This window comes from Drosophila bipectinata, chromosome 3R, assembly GCF_030179905.1.
Source record: "Drosophila bipectinata strain 14024-0381.07 chromosome 3R, DbipHiC1v2, whole genome shotgun sequence".
NCBI classification, from domain to species: domain Eukaryota; kingdom Metazoa; phylum Arthropoda; class Insecta; order Diptera; family Drosophilidae; genus Drosophila; species Drosophila bipectinata.
The window spans coordinates 555806-576314 of NC_091739.1; the positions used below are offsets into that span (position 1 = coordinate 555806).

Below are 20509 nucleotides of genomic sequence, written 5' to 3' on the forward strand. Positions count from 1 at the left end.
TTTGCGGGCTGCGTTTCGTTTCCGATCCAGATGGCTTGCCAGAACGTTGACCATTTGTAATAGAGGTCTGCAGGAAAACATTCTTATTGCCTCAGCCAAAGAATACATCCGAATGGAATAGAATGAATGAGTGCAAGAGACACAACGAATTGAGTGAGAAGGAGTGAGAGAGCATTCTAACTCATGGGCATTCTCTTGCTTTGAAACCGAGTGAATTGGGGTGGGAAGTAAAAAGAGTGCTTTTGGAATGAGGAATGCAGCCGAATGTCTTGAATGGATTTTAACATACTCTATGCATTCATTTATTTTCTTTTGTTGAGCAAAACGCTTCTTAAATACTTCTTTAATAATGAGGGAATTGACCGAAAGGTAAATTATGATGAGAGTGTTTTTTTACTTTGGTTTTTAACTGTTATTATTATTTTCTTAGTGTTTTTTGTTTAGTTTTTCCAAATTAAACTATTTTGCAAAATTTTGTAGCGGCAAAATTGTTCTGAAAAATTATTTACTAATAAATATTGAAAATATTTTTACATTCTAATAAGAAAAATTTGTAAAAAAAAATATACAACATATATTGAATATATCTGAAAAAAAATCAATCACTTAATTCACTTTTGAATTATTTTATTATCAGCGTCTAATAATACAGGCAAATATGCATAGTTGTATCGGACATTCTAGAATGCATTCGAAACAATTCGAATGCGAACTGTAACTCTAACTCATTTAATTCGGTTTTCATCCCCCGAAGGTTGTGCGAGAGAGACCTACACAGACCTCACTAAATCTCCAAACTTAAGTAGTTTCTTCCGTAAGGCTGACTTTGTGAAACTTATAAAAACTAATTTTGGAATAAGATTGGTCCGATCTACTGGCATGTGAAAATGTAAATATCTTAAATATATTTTATTATACTTTAAATTTAAACTTTGTCTCCTGTGTGCCACAGGAAATATTAAATTTGACGAAATTTAAAATTAAACGCTTAAATTTTAAAAAATCTGGCTGTAGTTAGTTATTCAAAAAGTACTTTAGCTAAGTATAGTAGCTCGGTCTAATGTTAAAAAAGTTATTAGCCGCTGCCGGATTCAGTTTCAGGATCCGAAGCAGTTTTATAACTTTGTGAACACTATAAGTAAACATGTATATTTTCCGATAGCCAAAGAAATATTTTTTAAATAGGCGGTTTGTGGGCGCTTGCCTAATTTTCATTCGAATATTTATGTCAAATCCGATAGCTCTAATCCTTAATGTAGTGGTGGGAAACTGACAGTGCACTATGGGCAAAAAGTGCCGAATTGCGGCATTTTTAAATTTTTTTTGTTCCGTATTATTAAGAAGACTGAACATATTTTTAAAAATTTTTAGATTTCGTTGGTATTTTTATATTTGTCTATACATTGATCTGGTCTATAAAGACTATGATCTGGCCTTTTTGCAACGCAATGAAAAAGACATCCCAGACCCTATAAAGTATATATATTCTTGATCAGGATCATCTCCTGAGTTGATATGAGCATGTCCGTCTGTCTGTCCGTCTGTGTGTTTCTACTTAAACTAGTCTCTCAGTTTTAAAACTATCAGTCCAGCTTTCTATCTTCAAAAACACGAAAGTTGGGCTATTTCCGATCGTTCAGTTATATGGCAGCTATAGAATATAGTCGGCCGATCCTTATGAAATTTAGTAGGTTTGATCAACTGACCAAAAATAGAATCTGTACTAAATTCCAGTTTTCTAAATATTAAATAATAAAAATGTTATAGCCGAATTCCAAGATCGTCTTTTTTCGATGGTGTCTTGCGGTGGACATCATATCCCAAGAACGGTTCATCCGAAATCAAAAATTCAAAAAAATTTCGTTAGTATATTGTATTGCCTAGTCCGTGAACAAAAGATATGTAAAAATTTTGGTTTAAAAAAAATGGCGACGGTTTTAACAAAAAAAAGTACTTTTTCAAGGTATAAGATTTTTGATTTTTATGCTCTAAAAAAGGAGTTTTCAAAAAAATTGAAAATCCTTCGTTCACGGACTAGCTATTATCATAATAAATAAGGAGTCAAAATTTGGTGTTGATCGGATTAAAAATTTTTTAGTAATCGTGTCCAACGCAAAGGTAATTTCGAAAAAACAATATTCTGAGATAATCGCGTTTAAAGTTTCAAGTTTGATGTGCAGGTAGTGCGCTATATATAGCTACAACTTCGGTTAGTATGAATGAAAGTATTCTCAATAGTATATACTTAAATAATATGCAATTTAAAAAAATCGATTTTTTCATCTATCGCAACTGTATATAACCCCTTAATGAAGCCATGCTGAAATGGAGAAATGATCGAAGAGCAAAGGTGTTGCAAATGAATACTTTATATTTTTATACCCTTGCAGAGGGTATTATAATTTTGTTCAAAAGTGTGCAACGCAGTGAAGGAGACATCTCCGACCCTATAAAGTATATATATTCTTGATCAGGATCACCTCCTGAGTTGATATGAGCATGTCAGTCTGTCCGTCTGTCTGTTTCTACGCAAACTAGTCTCTCAGTTTTAAAGCTATCGACTTAAAACTTTGCACACACCCTTCTTTCCTTTGCACGCAGTATATAAGTCGGAACGGTCGGGATCGGCCGACTATATCCTATACAGGGCCGTAGCTAGCATGGGGCAGGTGGGACGGTGCCCCAGGGCCCCCGAAGGGAAGGGGCCCCGCCCGGGGCAAAAGACTTCCGTATAGGGAACCCCAAATTTACTTGTTGCCTCAGGGCCCCCGAGGCTCTAGCTACGGCTCTGATCCAAAAGTGTTTGTAGGGATTGAATAGTTTGTAATAGAAAGTTTCAACTTCTTACGGGTTCTAAAAAAAATCCCTCCATTTTACAACAGCTTATTATTATACTATGACAAATAATGCGGAGCTTCTTAAAAAAAATGTTCTGCGAAGAAGAAATGTATCGCTTCAGGTCGAACCTTTTGGCAGAAACAGAAACAAGAATGAATTTCTTGCAGGGTAAAGTTTTCGGCACTCCAATAACAAAATTCATTTGGAATGACACGATTGAGGAGATTAGGAAAAACTCAAAAAATTGTTATTGTAATTGCCCTTTGCTTATGCTGGGACGAATGAAGCTTAAGGCGTGAGCAGTCTCACACAACTCCGTATACATGAGCATTTGCAAAAACAAATATTTTCAACACTCCTTCTCACCGCGGTATATCTAATTCAAAAGATTATTTTTTAGTTTAACCCGAGTGAAGTAATACATTTTGTGTGCTTAACTTCACATAGAGTTTTAGTTAGCACATCTGAAATCATATTTTCGGTTGGAACATATACAATATCAATGACTTTCTTCTTATATAAATCAAGAAAAATATTTTTTAAAGCCTCAACCTGCTGCAAATGAATGGTATAAGACAGCTAATAAACCAATCAGTGAACGTACTGTTTGAAAGAAGCAGAAATCAAGACGTACCGATCAAAGGAAATACCGTACATATCCAAAGTAAACAAGGCGAAACAATTTTGAAGAAGCGTTCTTTGGACGGACGAAAGTTCTTTTCAATTTAATTCATCTAAAAAGGTTTTTTGTAAGACTTCCACGGGTACAACGACAAAAAATAGGCCCGTTTGCAAAAACAGTGAGTCATGGTGGTGGGTCGGTTATGTTCTAGGGGTGCATCTCATATAATGGGTTGGGTGACTTGGTGCCCGTTGAAGGCTCGATGAACCAGGGGCAATATTTGAGAGTGGTAAATGATAACTGTTTCCCTTATCGGTGAATCATTTATCCTGCAACAGGCCCGATGCCACATAAGCAGAATGATCACCAAATTTTTACAGGATGTCTCGACTGGCCACCACAAAGTCCAGACTTGAATGTTATTGAAAACGTGTGGTCTTCATAAAGCGGAAGCGAATTTCTTCTTTGCATAAAAGCAAAAAAGGTTACTTCCCTTTGGAACGATTTGTCCACGTATACCCTCAAAGTTTTAGTGGACTCAGTAATTAAAAAAAACGACTTCAAAAAGTTATTCAAACTAATAGGGGATTATATATTTTATTAATCCAAATTATATTTTTAATTTTTAATACTTTTCCAAATTTTTTTTATGTTACATTGTTTAATACCATTTGTCAAAATTCGCCAAAGGCTGAAAATCAATTTAATTCGTATATTTTTATATTTAAATGAAATATTTTTGTTTTATTATTTTTTAGTCTGTAGTACCGAGATATGAAATGAAAACAAAAATGTTTAAGTTCTATCAAACATGTAAAAATTATAAACAAAAATTCCTCATTTTACCACATGCTCCATGCTACTGAGTGCTATGATGCTCTGCTTTTTAGACTGCCACGAAAACGCTGCTCCACCCATAAAGAACGCCCAACCACTGAAGGATTTGCGGTCAGTACAGTCATCTGACCAGTCTGCATCCACAAAGCAGTGAACAGGCACACCAGTTCGAAAAAAGTGCAACTTTAAGCCCGAAGTTCCTTTTAGGTAACGAAGGACGCGTTTAGCGGCCACACAATGTCATGGCCAACTTTGCCTCGTAGTCATTGCTAGGTACAGCAGTGATCCAATAAGCGTTTGATACTGTTTCTGGTTGACTCGTGGACAGTCTTCCAAAATACATAGGTTCTGATAACCAACCTCCAAAAGCGTGGCATTCTGCTTACAGTCTGCCATGCCATAATCTTGTAACAGCCCGTCGATGTACTGCTTATGGCCAATTGCCACACTGCCCGTTTCTCTATTCCGCTCTATTTTCCATTTTGTCTCCCACTTTTCGTCGTTCTTCCTCTTCCAGCAACTTAATTTTTAGAGAACTCAAGGAAGGCAAAGAATCACGCGTCTCCATATCCATTGCAAAATTTTCGTACGAATCACATAGACTGGACAACAAAATTATTACAATCATTTCTTCTGGGACTAATTGATCGATCTCTTGTAATTTCTCGATGACGTCACAGAAATTACCCAAATTACTGTGACATTGTCTGACTCTGACATCTTCATATACAGCAACTATTTAAACAACTGTATTTTACGCGCTGGTCCCCTAGTCATGTGAACACTCGCCAGCTTTTTCCAAGCTTCCATCGATGACTTGCAGTGTTTAACATAATTAATCTGAGACGGCTTAGACAACAAAATACTCGCGAGGGCCTTTTCATCCTTGTTATCAGAGTTTGCCTGCTCTGTAACCGTTCCACTTTCGGTATTAATTTCACGACTACATACTGAGTGTACCAGCAGACTTTTCATTTGCGCTGCCCACGAACTTTAATTAATCTTTTTTAAAACACCACCAAATCTCTAATAATCGTATAATCTTTTCGACTATTACGCAGTAGTTTTCTTGCTGGTCTGGGCCCATAACCTATTCGGTTTGACGATTTATTAGAGACTACTAAAGATAATTCGTTACTCGTTACTTTAGGGCAGGGATGCCCAGCCCCATTGCTCTCGGTGCTCCTTTGTTGTTGGAATTGCTCTTTCATATGGGAAATGAAATTTCATATACGTGTGTTGCTTCCAGCATAGGCAAAGGGCAATTACAATAAAAATTTTTCGTGTTTTCCCTATTCTCCTCAATCGTGGTAATCCGAATGCATTTTGTTGTTGGAGTCTGAAAACATTTCACTGCAAGAAATTCATTCTCTTTTTTGTTTCTGCCAAAATGGTTTTTTGTTTCTGCCTAAAGCAATACATTTATTCTTCGCAGAACATTTATTTTAAGTAAGAAGCTCCGCATTATTTTTCATAGTATAATAATAAGCTGTTTTTAAAATAGAAAGCTGGAACTTAGTACAGATTATATTTTTGGTCAGTTGATCCAACCTACCAAATTTAACTAGGATCGGCCGACTATGTTCTATAGCTGCCATATAACTGAACGATGTTATAAGGAAGCTAATAGACAGGGCCGTAGCTAGCATGGGGCAGGTGGGGCGGTGCCCCAGGGCCCCCGAAGGGAAGGGGCCCCACCGGGGCAAAAGACTTCCGTATAGGAGGCCCCAAATTTACTTGTTGCCCCAGGGCCCCCGAGGCTCTAGCTACGGCCCTGCTAATAGATATAGTCGACTGATCGTTATGAAACTTGGTAGGTCGGATTAACTGACAAAAAATATAATCTGTACCAAGTTCCAGCTTTCTATCTTCAAAAACACGAAAATTGGGTCATTTCCGATTGTTCAGTTATATGGCAGCTATAGGATATAGTCGTCCGATCCCTATGAAATTTGTCATGCCGTAATGTTTTGCCAAAAATAGCGCTCATGTCAAATTTGACATTCTAAAACTTTCTAACTCTAAAAACACCAAAGTTATACCATTTCCGATCAATCAGTTATATGGCAGCTATAGGATATAGTCGGCCGAACCGAGCCGTTCCCACTTATATACTGCGTGCAAAGGAAAGAACGGTGTGTGCAAAGTTTCAAGACGATAGCTTTAAAACTGAGAGAATAGTTCGCGTAGAAACGGACAGACAGACAGACGGACAGACGGACATGCTCATATTAACTCAGGAGGTGATCCTGATCAAGTATATATACACTTTATAGGGTCGGAGATGTCTCCTTCACTGCGTTGCACACTTTTGGACAATATTATAATACCCTCTGCAAGGGTATAAAAATGCCTGAAGACGATTTATTAAAGCATTGTAAGGACCTAGACTTAGCGCTACGTTACGAGAACGAGAAGGACCTTGATGGTGCTGAGCTTTTTTCGGAACTTATAATTTTCGGCATTTTATTCCGGATGATATGCAAAACGCCATTCAGGTTCTTCGATTTCTCCGTTCTTACGGTAGTGGTTTCCCGAACACTATTATTGTATATCGTATATTATTGACTATTCCCATATCTGTGGCTAGCGGTGAGAGATCGTTCTCAAAACTAAAATTAATTAAAAACTATTTGACATCAAGTATCGCTCAGGTACTTACTACATGTCTAACCTACATACACGTAACCTACATGTCTAAATTTTTTTTTTTTAACGTTGCTTTTATTTCTTGCATCTTCTCTTTGCGAGACTAACAAGAGGTGTATCAAATCTTATATTTTTAACTTAACTAACAGTCATATTGACTGATACGGAGTTAGACGGCCCTAAAAATCGATTGCTGGGTTGGGAGGTCGTTGCGTCTCAGGCGGGATACGCTAGAAACCCGAGTCAATCCCCGAGCGAGAAAATTTGGGTGCGAAGACAGTTTTTCTTTGTATGACTCTTTTTGCTTCTGGATTTCGTCTTTCACTGCGAGGATGCCCAGATCCCGGTGGATGTTTTCGTTGCGAACATACCAAGGTGCCCCTGTGATAGTTCTCAGGATTTTTGATTGTGCGCGCTGTATGATGTCTATGTTGCTGCTGCTCGCGTTCCCCCACAGCTGGGAGCCATACGTCCAGATTGGCTTTAGGACTGAATTGTACAGTAGTAACTTGTAGTCCAGGCACAGTGGCGATCGTGAGTTTATGATCCAGTGGAGGCTGCTGGCTTTCAGTTTTAGATGCATCTTTTTGCATTCGATGTGCTTACGCCAGGTAAGTCGTCTATCAAGGTGAACGCCAAGGTACGTTACGTCGTTAGCTTGAGGGATCTGCATACCGTTTAGTAAAAGCGGAGGGCATTTTGTCTATTAAGAGTAAACGTTATATGTTTACACTTTTGTTCGTTTATTTTAATGCGCCAGTCGGACAGCCACCTTTCCACTATTGTGAGATGATTAGCCAGTTGGGTTGCTGCCTGCGTTGGGCATCTAGAGCGACTAAGAATAGCGGTATCATCGGCGAACGTTGACGTTGTTAGTTGTGCGCTCGTAGGAATATCCGCAGTATACAAAACATATAGACACGGCCCGAGTGCGCTTCCCTGTGGAACTCCAGCTTCGATGGTGTAGTCGCCCGAAGTAGCTGCGTTGCATCTCACTGAGAATACCCTATTGAAGAGGTATGATTCCAGTAGCTTGTGGGTGTATGTTGGCAAATACGTTTTAATTTTGTGCATGAGTCCGATGAGCCAAACTCGGTCGAAAGCTTGAGATACGTCGAGGAAAATAGCGCTGCAGTATTCTCGTTGTTCGAAGGCTGAGCGTATTTCGGATGTTAATCTGTTCACTTGTTCGATGGTTCCATGGTTTCTTCGAAAGCCAAATTGGTGTGCCGGGATGATATTGCAAGCTTCCAGATGTGGTATTATGCGAGTTAACAAGCATTTTTCAAACAGTTTAGACAAACAAGATAGAAGGCTTATTGGTCTGTATGATGACGGAATTGTGTGGTCTTTTCCAGGCTTCGGTATCATTATAATAATGGATTTCTTCCACTTTTTTGGGAAATAGCCAAGATTAATGATTCCATTAAATAGTTTGCAGACGACCTCTATAGCGCATTTTGGAAGTTCGATCAGCATCTTTGGGGTCAATAGGTCACCACCGGGAGCCTTTTTTGGTTTTAGCCCTCTTATGACTTTTTCGATTTCGTTCGGCCGGAATGGAGGTGCGGCTGGCTGAGGGGAGGACTCTGGCTGAATTACTGGCAGGAGGAATGAATTTGAGGCTGGGTTTGGCTGGAAGACACTTTGGAGATGTGTGGCGAATGTTTCAGCTCGGTCTTCGTTGCTGCGAGCCCAGCATCCCGAAGAGTTTCTTATCGGGGTGGTCGTTTCAATTGGGGCACTAAGATTTGGGTGGGCCCTCCACAGGGGGTACTTTGTGCTTGTTGGCGAGAGATTCTGGATGTACCTCAGCAGTGCATTTTCATCCTGTTGGTGAAGAGCCTGGTCGAGTCATCGGGTTGCTTCCTTAAGGCGTTGTTTTGAAGCTGGTGATCTGCTGTTTTGCCAATCACGACGCGTGCCCCTCTTTTCTCGCACGAGCTGTTCGATTTGCTGATTAGATTTGAAGTGTTTGTTTCGGTCTACTTCTTTCCTATGAGGAGTAGAGATTTTAGCTGCCGCAACGAGTACTTCTTCAGGGCGCTCGTAGTGTAGTCGATGTCCGATTCCATGTTAAAATCCGGGGCGAGTTCTATGTGGGCACTCACGTACTTTTTGTATTTTAGCCAGTTTGTTTTTGTCGTCGTCAGACTGAAGGGGTGTTCGGTTATTTCTGGGCTTTGAAGAAGCGTTAGAAGCACAGGCGAGTGGTCTGATGATAAGTCCGAGACTGCTTTGGCACTTATTAGATTGCGAGGTATGTTTTTTGTCACTGCAAAATCAATAAGGTCTGGGAGCTTGCGTGAATCGGTTGGCCAGTATGTGGAACTTCCAGGGGAAACGTAGTCCAGTTTATTTTTCACATTTATAATTGCATTGTACAATTGTCTTCCTTTGGGAGTCACTAGACGTGATCCCCAGTGCGTATGTTTGGCGTTGTAGTCTCCTGCGGCTATAAATCGATCCCCAAGTGAATTGTAGAAGTCCATAAATTTTCCTTCCGAGATTGAGAAGCGAGGAGGGCAGTAAACGGCAGCAATTGAAAGGATTCCGTTGCTTGACTGAATTTGTATCGATGTGGCCTGCAAGAAGTTTGTTGCAAACCTTTTGTGAAAATGGTGTTTAATTCGTTCTCTGATTAGAACTCCAGTTCCGCCGTGGGCTTTCCCATCTGGATGATCTGTGCGGTAGATTGTGTAGCCTCTTATATGAAAGTTGTATTTGCTTGTAAGATGCGTTTCCACCAGTAGCATAACGTCAATATGGTTTTCGGTCAAGAATTGTGACAATTCTAGTTTATGCCGTGAGACACCATTGGCGTTCCACATTGATATTCGTAGCGCCTGCATAGATTATTTGGACTGTTGTGCTACGAGCAGCTGTATCACCATGTTCTGGTTTTGAACAAGCGTTTGCATGGTCGTTTTCATGAATGACATAAGCTCCATCATACTTTGTTGGAGGGTAAGCATCATAGTTTCCGTTTTGCTGTGTGGCTGTTCTGGGGCCTGTTGAGCGCTTTGAGAGTTAGGCTGAATTGGAATTTCCCTTCCAGATCGTAGAGCATCGGCATAGGAGAAGCCGTTGGTGGTGTTTAGTGGACCGAATGAGGATCTCGCAGCTTTGGCGAAGAAGACGTCTGGCGTGGTTTTTGACGAAACGTACGCATTCTGTGGATTTTGGTTGCGCGTTACGGTCGCTTGACGCATGCGACTCTTTAACTCCTTATACACAATACATCCTCTATAGTTTGCCGTATGGCTGCCTCCGCAGTTTCCACATTTCTTCACGGTGCTGTCCTTGTTTGTAAGGACCTTGTTTGTTTGTAAGGAGCAAGCGGACTTGTGGGCGTCCCCGCAGACTACACAGACAGCCCGAAGTGTGCAGTAAGACCTTGTGTGTCCATACTCTTGACAATTAGTGCATTGCACTGGACCGTTACGTTTATGTGGCTCTTCAACAGTGATTTTCCGATGCAAAAGATATTGCAGGTTGTAGATTGGGTGGACTTCGTTCTTCTTCAGCGACCTGCTTTCAGGCTCGAGCTCGACCTTGAAGAGGGGTTGTGGCTTTTTATCTTTATTTAGAATGTTAATAACATTCTTGGCGGCGAAGCCTTTTTCTTTAAGGGCGGTTTTTATTTCCTCGGCGGTAACATCAGGTTCTATTCCCTTTACTACCACTTGTAGGCCCTTACTGCTTTTCAGCTGGTACGTGTAATAGTTTTTCTGTACAGTGTCCAGATATTTTGACACTATTCGGAAGTGCTCTTCAGTCTTGGTTTGCACCTTTGTTTCATGGATGTTCCCTTTGATAAGCGGAACAACATGAAAGTTTTCACCGTTCCCGATCAACGACGCAATTTTGTTGACCAGGGCACTCGAGCTTTTTTCCCTAATATAGATTGGAGGGGGCTTGGGTTTTTTTGCGGTGTCTTGGGCTGGTTGGTTTTCCTCAGCCTCCGCCAGTAGGGCAAATCTGTTAGTAGTGGATCTGTCTGGTTCATTATCGTTATTCAGGACACGGTTAATTTTTGTTTTGTTGCCTGTCGGATTACTCTGCGGGCTAAGCTTGCGCTTAATTTGGATGTAGCGATCCATTCCAGTCTGTGTGGCCGTTGCCGCTTTGGCGATTTCCGAGGTTGTTGTTTTTGTACTCGCTGTAGTCGTTGACGTCGTGGTACTTTGAGTTGCAGGGGTTTTCGCTGTTGTTGCAGAAGTTGTAGCGCTGCTTGTTGTTGGTGCGAAATTTGTTTCCTATATTGGAGGGGGGGTTTTACACTGCGAACTCCATGACGCGGGAGTCGGAGTGAGCAGAGCGGGTGAGCAAGACCGTGCCCTTTGAGTTTCAGCGGTCAGTAAAGCCGGGTTGCTTTTAAGCGCCGATTTTTCCACTTCGGTATCGCGGGTTGAAAAGTAAGAGTAGAAGCCGTTTCTTTGGTTCACTGAACTTCTACGCTCGTTCTTTTGGTCGTTGCTCAATGAGCTCATTGCGTGGTACATCATAGTTTCCGTTTTGCTGTGTGGCTGTTCTGGGGCCTGTTGAGCGCTTTGAGAGTTAGGCTGAATTGGAATTTCCCTTCCAGATCGTAGAGCATCGGCATAGGAGAAGCCGTTGGTGGTGTTTAGTGGACCGAATGAGGATCTCGCAGCTTTGGCGAAGAAGACGTCTGGCGTGGTTTTTGACGAAACGTACGCATTCTGTGGATTTTGGTTGCGCGTTACGGTCGCTTGACGCATGCGACTCTTTAACTCCTTATACACAATACATCCTCTATAGTTTGCCGTATGGCTGCCTCCGCAGTTTCCACATTTCTTCACGGTACTGTCCTTGTTTGTAAGGACCTTGTTTGTTTGTAAGGAGCAAGCGGACTTGTGGGCGTCCCCGCAGACTACACAGACAGCCCGAAGTGTGCAGTAAGACCTTGTGTGTCCATACTCTTGACAATTAGTGCATTGCACTGGACCGTTACGTTTATGTGGCTCTTCAACAGTGATTTTCCGATGCAAAAGATATTGTAGGTTGTAGATTGGGTGGACTTCGTTCTTCTTCAGCGACCTGCTTTCAGGCTCGAGCTCGACCTTGAAGAGGGGTTGTGGCTTTTTATCTTTATTTAGAATGTTAATAACATTCTTGGCGGCGAAGCCCTTTTCTTTAAGGGCGGTTTTTATTTCCTCGGCGGTAACATCAGGTTCTATTCCCTTTACTACCACTTGTAGGCCCTTACTGCTTTTCAGCTGGTACGTGTAATAGTTTTTCTGTACAGTGTCCAGATATTTTGACACTATTCGGAAGTGCTCTTCAGTCTTGGTTTGCACCTTTGTTTCATGGATGTTCCCTTTGATAAGCGGAACAACATGAAAGTTTTCACCGTTCCCGATCAACGACGCAATTTTGTTGACCAGGGCACTCGAGCTTTTTTCCCTAATATAGATTGGAGGGGGCTTGGGTTTTTTTGCGGTGTCTTGGGCTGGTTGGTTTTCCTCAGCCTCCGCCAGTAGGGCAAATCTGTTAGTAGTGGATCTGTCTGGTTCATTATCGTTATTCAGGACACGGTTAATTTTTGTTTTGTTGCCTGTCGGATTACTCTGCGGGCTAAGCTTGCGCTTAATTTGGATGTAGCGATCCATTCCAGTCTGTGTGGCCGTTGCCGCTTTGGCGATTTCCGAGGTTGTTGTTTTTGTACTCGCTGTAGTCGTTGACGTCGTGGTACTTTGAGTTGCAGGGGTTTTCGCTGTTGTTGCAGAAGTTGTAGCGCTGCTTGTTGTTGGTGCGAAATTTGTTTCCTATATTGGAGGGGGGGTTTTACACTGCGAACTCCATGACGCGGGAGTCGGAGTGAGCAGAGCGGGTGAGCAAGACCGTGCCCTTTGAGTTTCAGCGGTCAGTAAAGCCGGGTTGCTTTTAAGCGCCGATTTTTCCACTTCGGTATCGCGGGTTAAAAAGTAAGAGTAGAAGCCGTTTCTTTGGTTCACTGAACTTCTACGGTCGTTCTTTTGGTCGTTGCTCAATGAGCTCATTGCGTGGTACGTATTTTTATACCCTTGCAGAGGGTATTATAATTTTGGTCAAAAGTGTGCAACGCAGTGAAGGAGACATCTCCGACCCTATAAAGTATATATATTCTTGATCAGGATCACCTCCTGAGTTGATATGAGCATGTCCGTCTGTCCGTCTGTCTGTCCGTCTGTCTGTTTCTACGCAAACTAGTCTCTCAGTTTTAAAGCTATCGTCTTGAAACTTTGCACACACCCTTCTTTCCTTTGCACGCAGTATATAAGTCGGAACGGCATGGATCGGCCGACTATATCCTATAGCTGCCATATAACTGATTGATCGGAAATGACCCAACTTTGACCCAACTCGTGTTTTTGAAGATAGAAAGCTGGAACTTGGTACAGATTATATATTTGGTCAGTTGATCCGACCTACCAAATTTCATTAGGATCGGCCGACTATATCCTATAGCTGCCATATACAACGATCGGAAATGGTACTTGGTAGAAATATCAACTTTCGTATTTTTGAAGATAGAAGTTTGGGATTTTTTTTAGATTTTGTATTGTAAAAAATTGGATTATATATTCCTATTGCCATAAGGATCGGCCAACTATATCCGATGTTTGCGATATTCATCCGGTTTTAACTGCAAGGGTATATAAACTCGGCTCCGCCCGAAATTAGCTTTCCTTTCTTGTTTTTTTTTTCAACAATGCACTTTGGTTTAGCACATTACAACTGTTATGAAAAAAAGCTTGTCTGTCGCTTTTAATAAATTGTATTTCAGTGTCTTTTCGCTTATATTGGCGAAAATATAAGCGAAGTGAAGTTTTCCCGGAGCTCGGACAAAGCACGTCCGCTCAGTTCGGTAGTTCGATTACGATTCCGCTTTGTTTACGCTTTGTGTTTACAAAATTATAAAACTGCTTCGGACCCTGAGTAAATTGTATCCGGCAGCGACGAATATAATTCTTGTAACACTCAGCGTTATGCACGGTAAAATTTGACCGAGTTAGTAGATATCTTGAAAAATCTATTCTACTGCAGGTTTTACATATTTAAGTAAGAGCCTATTTTTATTATTTTTTAAGTTCGTGGTGCCTCCTTGTAATCCAAGGAGGATTTGTTGAAGCGGACGGATATTTGCATGGCACACATGAGTTAATAAATGAATTAAAAGTATGGTAAAAGTTTTCTAAGGTGAAATTTAAATCGGTGAATGCCAGAATATCTGACCAATCGAATGTAGCCAATGAACTTAATAAGGCTATTGAGTTTGTGAAAATCAGCTTTACGGAAAGAGCGACTCTTATTTGGCACACATGGAAACTTCTGATCGATACCAGAAATGGTTTCGATTGAAACCTCAAGAGTGGGGCGATATGGATCCCCTGGGGTTGAAAGGGCTAAGCTGTGGAAATAGTGGTACCATCAGGGTCGGATACTAAACATAAGTCTAAAGGCCCTAAGCCCTTTCCCCTAAAAGCCTAAATGTGATCTAGGGACATGTCAAACATGCCCGCGGTGAAGTCAATGTGCGTGATAAGTGATAAAGATGGTGAGTTATCGACTTTGGACCACTTTAGTTCTGGGATATTAAAGTCACCCAGAGCTAAAGATCTCCGGCTTTAACATTTAACCAAGTTTCTATAATGGCTATAATATGGGATGCACAGAGAGAACTATCAGAATAAAGTTTAGGGAGTTTGCTACGTAGCCCCCTTAAATTCTGAAAGGTCGACATAGGTGAACAAATCGTCTTGAACATCAGCGCGAGCACACGAATCTTGAAAGAAGACATGCGCCTTTTGTAATTATATTTGTATTTACTAATGTCGTCCACCTTTATATCGGCTTTAGTTTCGGCTTTGATATAAGCCGAGATATCAATCTCTGTTTCGATGGAGGAATCACCTGTAAGGGTTTTGGTGCCGCAGGTACGAAAACTGCATCAGTCGGTTCCGGTGGTCCGGAATGCGAATACCCTGTTGAATGACTCTTACAAGGGTTTCGTTCACTAGGTCCTGTGGTATCACTTGAAGGGATGCCACGGAGGACATGTGGGACAATTGCTCATTTGTACTGAGAAATTCGGACGGCGAATTGTTCTCAGTTCTAGCCTTTGGGGTGGCCAGAGATATGAGCGGCTGCGTTTTTATCTTCAATCGGTAAATGGTAAAAATGCCACAATTTGGGACTTTACTCCCATAGTGCAGTGTAAACACCCTCACATTTTTTAAAATATTTCTTTTTTGCTATGATTTTGACTCATTTAACAGACCAAACATAAACAAAAAATATTTTTATTTTCAATAAGAAAAATGTTCTCAGAAATATGGTTGGAACAAGTTTTCTCAGTAGAAAATATACATAGATAGGGAAGCGTAGTTTTTCAATTGTTTAAGAAATTGCTAGAAAAGCTTTTCTAATGTTAAAATAAACTTTTTAAGGGCCCATTCAAACTTTTGAATTAACGAAAAACGAAATAAAAAACGTTTATTTTGTTTAGTGAATGCTCTGCCCGCATTGTTTTTTGCTGATTACGCGCATACTAAAATTTTAAACATGAGTCCGTTTTTCCTACCAATGGCTTTAAGTCTCTGAGATCTACGCATTCATATAGACAGACGGACATGATTCCATATCTATGTTACATAAATACACAGAAATTCAATATAATATTAAATATAATATAATATAATATTGGACATCATTTACCTAATCAATCAATCACATTATAGCACAATATAAACGAAACAAAATTAACTTTCGTCAGCAACATTGCCTTCCATCGTCTTGCGGTTCAACTCAATAACGGCATTTCCTTTAAACTAGATCTTTTATATGACAGGTATAAGATCATGGATCTAAGTTTAACATCGGAATTACTTGACTTTACGATCGCCTCAAATCTTATTCATTTTGGGGCAGATCCCAATGTTGTTAAATCATCAACAGGAGATAGTTTACTCCAGGTGCTTACAATAGGGGGTGAACATTTTGAGGACGCAGCAATTTTCCTGGCGGACTTTTCAAATAGTTTTAATTCTAATACTTTATTGTTATCGCAAGGGTATAAGAAAACTAATAGTTAACTTTTAAAATAAGAAATTTTAAAAATTGTTATTTTTGGAACGTTTACTTAATCATTACTGATATTGAAAATTATTATCAATTATTATTAAATGATTTATTCTTTCAGTAATATATATATTTTTTTTAGGTTTCAGACTTTGTAAATATTTATTCAGAAAACGGACTTTTACCTTTACAAATGGCTTTATTGGCAAAAAACATAAAAATTGCTCAAACACTTGTTGAAAATGGAAGGGCGGATATAAACGCGCTCGACAAAGAGGTATGAACATCCACTAAAAAAATAAGGCAAAAGTATTTTCTTACAAAGAAGCCTTTGTGGTTGATTATTTTGGAATTGTTTTGAATTTGATAAACTAAAAAATAAATACATATTTACAAACTTTTAACAGGGATCACCGCTGGTAATATGGGCACTTAGAAATTGTGACGTTTTTTCAGTAAACTTTTTGTTAAATAAAAATTGTCTATTAGACCTTATGTCAAGGTAAGTAAAATTTTTGTAATTAGTAATACAATTCAGAATGTTTTCACATTGTTTTCTTTTTTATATAGATCTTCATCAGATACAGCTTTACACATAATTTGCAACTATAATTGCAGAAATGAAAATTGGAAAGAAATTGTTAAAATAGGAGAACAAATTCTAGAGAGAAACCCCAATGTAAACATTCAAAATGTCAAAGGAGAATCACCTTTGCACATTGCCGTCAATAGTGACAATAAGGAAATGGTGCATCAACTTCTTAAAGTACCTAATATTGACATTAATTTACAAACTTTTGAGGGAAAGTCTGCTTTGGAGCTAAGTTTAACATCGGAATTACTTGACTTTACGATCGCCTCAAATCTTATTCATTTTGGGGCAGATCCCAATGTTGTTAAATCATCAACAGGAGATAGTTTACTCCAGGTGCTTACAATAGGGGGTGAACATTTTGAGGAGGCAGCAATTTTCCTGGCGGACTTTTCAAATCTGGATCACACAAATTTTCTAGGATTGACAGCATTACATATAGCAGCTTCAAAAAATTTATCAAAGTTAGTTAGGAAGTTGCTGATAAAAGGGGCATCATGCAATCTATTATCGAATAATGAATGGTTGAGATCACCCGTACATATGGCAGTTGACGCTAATTCTGTTGATACATTGGAAGCTTTTGTTGAGTTAAAAAATTCCGTTAACACCATGATAGATTTTAACTGTCAAGATTGCAATGGAGACTCGCCCTTAAGCTTTTGTTTATCCCAAAATAAAACGCATTTAGTACCTATTTTGATTCGGGGTGGTGCGGACATTAACTTTAGAAATTCAGATAACTTAAGTCTATTGCATCAATCCATTTCAAAACGAGATGAAGATACTGCGGTTTATTTACTTGAAAAAGGTGCCGACTATACCTCAGCAAAAGGTAAGATATATTGAAGCGTATATTAGGTGTATCTCTTATATATGTATTTATTAGGTGAACAGACCTCTTCATTGATTATGGCAATTGAATTAAATCTACCTAGAGTGGTAGAAGCCCTTTGCATAATTGGAGCCGCACTAAGTTCGTTTGATAATAATGGAGTTTCACCATTGTGGACTGCTTTAAAATTAGGATACGAAGTTGAGGCGCAGATACTTGTAAAGCACGGCGTTGATACTGACTGTTGGGACATTGGGCCGAATGGATGCATGCAAACACTTCTACATCGCGCAATAGAGGAACGAAAAGAATTTGTTGCTATATTTCTGATTGAAAGCCAATGTGACTTGGACTCTGCACGGCAACCAGGCACAAACGATGAAGGTGCAGGAAATGGACATGATAAATCTTCCCCATTGCATTTGTGTTGTCGGTGGGGTCTTACCAAAGTACTCCAAACCTTAATTGATCATGGCGCTAATGTGAACTCGCAAGATTCTGATAAAAAAACTCCCCTCCATATAGCAATTGTTAACAATTACGATGAAATAATAACTATTCTTCTTTGTCATCCGGTCATAGACTTAAAATTACGAGATATATCTGGAAATACCTGCTTTACAACTGCCTTAGAAGTGCGTAACCACAAGGCGGCACAACGCATTTTGGATAGACTTCCATCCGCAGCTGAGCAAATGGATCAAAGGGGACGTAACTTCTTGCATTTAGCTATAGCTAAAGATGATTTAGAAAGTGTACTTTTTTTAATATCAGTGCAGGTCGACGTAAACTCTCGTGTACACGATGCCAACCAATCTACGCCACTACATTTGGCTGCTGCATCCCAAAATGAAATGATCACTAGAAACTTAATTTTAGCTGGTGCCCGAATAAACGAAAGGGATGCACTACAAAAAATTCCCCTCCATACAGCTATTGAGCTGGGAAATCTTTCCGCTGTGTCTGCCTTAATCCAAAATAATGCTGATTTCGACGCAATCGACGTTGACGGAAATAATGCTTTACATCTTGCTGTTCGTAATGGGCAGTTTTTAATTGTGCGGGAACTCTTAACAGAATCAACAGTAAACGCGGAAGCTATGAATTTTAAAGGTCGGAATCCTATGCATGAATTATGTCGTGTTGTTGAGGACAATACTGCTGCTACCATTTGCGAGTTATTTCTCGAGTGTATGCCTAAATATCCAATCAACACTCCTGATATGGATGGAAATACGCCGTTACTTCTCTCTTTTATGCGTGGGCAGTCACCACTTTGTAAAGTTCTTGTGAAAGCAGGCGCTTGTTTAGGCACTGAAAACAAGAATGGAATTAATATTTTTAACTTCAAGCTTGCCACAAACCAACTGCTCCATAAATTACTGGATCAGTTGCCGCAAGAATCACCCTGGTCAGAGTCCGATGTATGCCAAGAATGTACTGTAAAATTTACAATTACCATGAGAAAACACCATTGGTACGTATTAAATCCATTTTATATCTCCCGATTTTATATTCTAACCAAATTTTTTTTACAAAGCCGACATTGTGGACGAGTTCTTTGTTTTAAATGTTCAAATAATGACGTTCCAATTCTGAAATTTGGCATAAACAAACCGGTCCGTGTTTGCTACGTCTGCTTTACCATATTGCAATGTGGAAATGGAATTTAACATTTAAAAAAATTTTATAATAATTACAATTTTAAAAAATATTCCTATGTACATTCGAAAGAAAAAGAAAATCTAGCGCCATGATGTTTTATTTTGCGTTCTGAGTGGAAGAGAAAAATTAAATTTTTTTTTTTCGAAAATGGAGCAAATTTAAAACATTTTTTGGAGAAGAAATAAAAAAATATACTAACATTCTTTGATTTCATTTCATTTTATTTTGATTTCAAACATATTAATTTTTTTTTAAATTCAATGGTGGTTATAGTTGGCCTATTTGCACAAAAGTTATTCCTACTTCGTAAATGGTAGGTCCTTTTTTGACTATTTTTTTAAGAAATATATATCATTTAAAAAATACCTAAGATTTCTTATGACTTCAATAAATTCTGATAAAATATCATAAATTTTACGATAAAGTTTTTCTTTCGAAATACTTTACGAAATATTTTTGTATGCCAATTTTGGGTATACGCCAAATATAACGCATTTGATTTCTAAATATTAAACAGGATACAAAAAATGTATGCTGGTGAGCATTTACTGGAGAAATCCAGTAAAAAGACCGAATAAAAAGTTCATAACACCATTAAAAATTTGATTTGTCTGACTATTGACTTTTAGATGATTAGTTTGGCATAAAAGTATTTCCCGAAAACTTTAATGACCTGTCGCTTTTAATTTTGGGCGCTGGAATCGGCGTGGCAACATTTTGGCACAAATTTTATCTTCTTAGATACCATTAAAAACCGGATAGTTGTAACTCTTACTGCTCTTGTTGTCTCTTCCAGAAACATTTCAAAAAGGCGACCGCCGGAGTAGAGTACCACCTGCTCTCGCTGTCTAGCCTTCTATAAAAAAGAAGGCTACGAAGACTAAAGAAGGCTAGGTTACAAGTACCTCGGGGCTTATTTACAGAAGCGGCTAACCTTCCAAACACAGAAAGTGTCAATTACAAAGGTCATTAATACAAAGCTGAAGAAACTAAGATGGTGACATAGTCACATAGAAGGAATTGTTTATCTGGTCGAATAAAAACCAAAACCCGGGCTTAAAATATTTACAACACTCAAAAAATTTTGATTTATTGTTAAAAAAAAACATTTTTGCGCGCTTATTCCGGTAAAAATTCAAATTTTAAAATTCAAACGTCCGAATTTGCTTTTTCTGCTTTACCATAGCCATTTGGAAATGGAATTTAACATTTAAAAAAATTTTATAATAAGAATTTTAAAAAATATTTCTATGTACATTTGAAAGTAAAAGAACATGAAGTGACATGATGTTTGATTTTTCGTTCTAATCGAAAGAGAAAAATTTATTTTTTTTTTCGAAAATCGAGCAAAATTGATCGATCAAATAAAATATCATTAATTTTACGA

General features: G+C 39.0%; 1 protein-coding gene across 3 annotated transcripts in view; it reads left to right on the forward strand.

Annotated features, from left to right (window-relative positions):
* The window catches only part of LOC108133457 (rabankyrin-5), a 67997-nt gene extending 48662 nt beyond the window's left edge, over positions 1 to 19335 (forward strand). For all 3 annotated transcript variants that reach the window (XM_043211833.2, XM_070281014.1, XM_070281013.1), the window contains 5 exons: positions 16173 to 16307; positions 16438 to 16532; positions 16601 to 17457; positions 17512 to 18934; positions 18998 to 19335. In XM_043211833.2, the coding sequence (XP_043067768.1) occupies positions 16173 to 16307; positions 16438 to 16532; positions 16601 to 17457; positions 17512 to 18934; positions 18998 to 19130 (2643 nt within the window). In that variant the 3' untranslated portion in view covers positions 19131 to 19335. The remainder of the gene's footprint in view (positions 1 to 16172; positions 16308 to 16437; positions 16533 to 16600; positions 17458 to 17511; positions 18935 to 18997) is intronic.
* The last annotated feature ends 1174 nt before the right edge of the window (positions 19336 to 20509 follow it).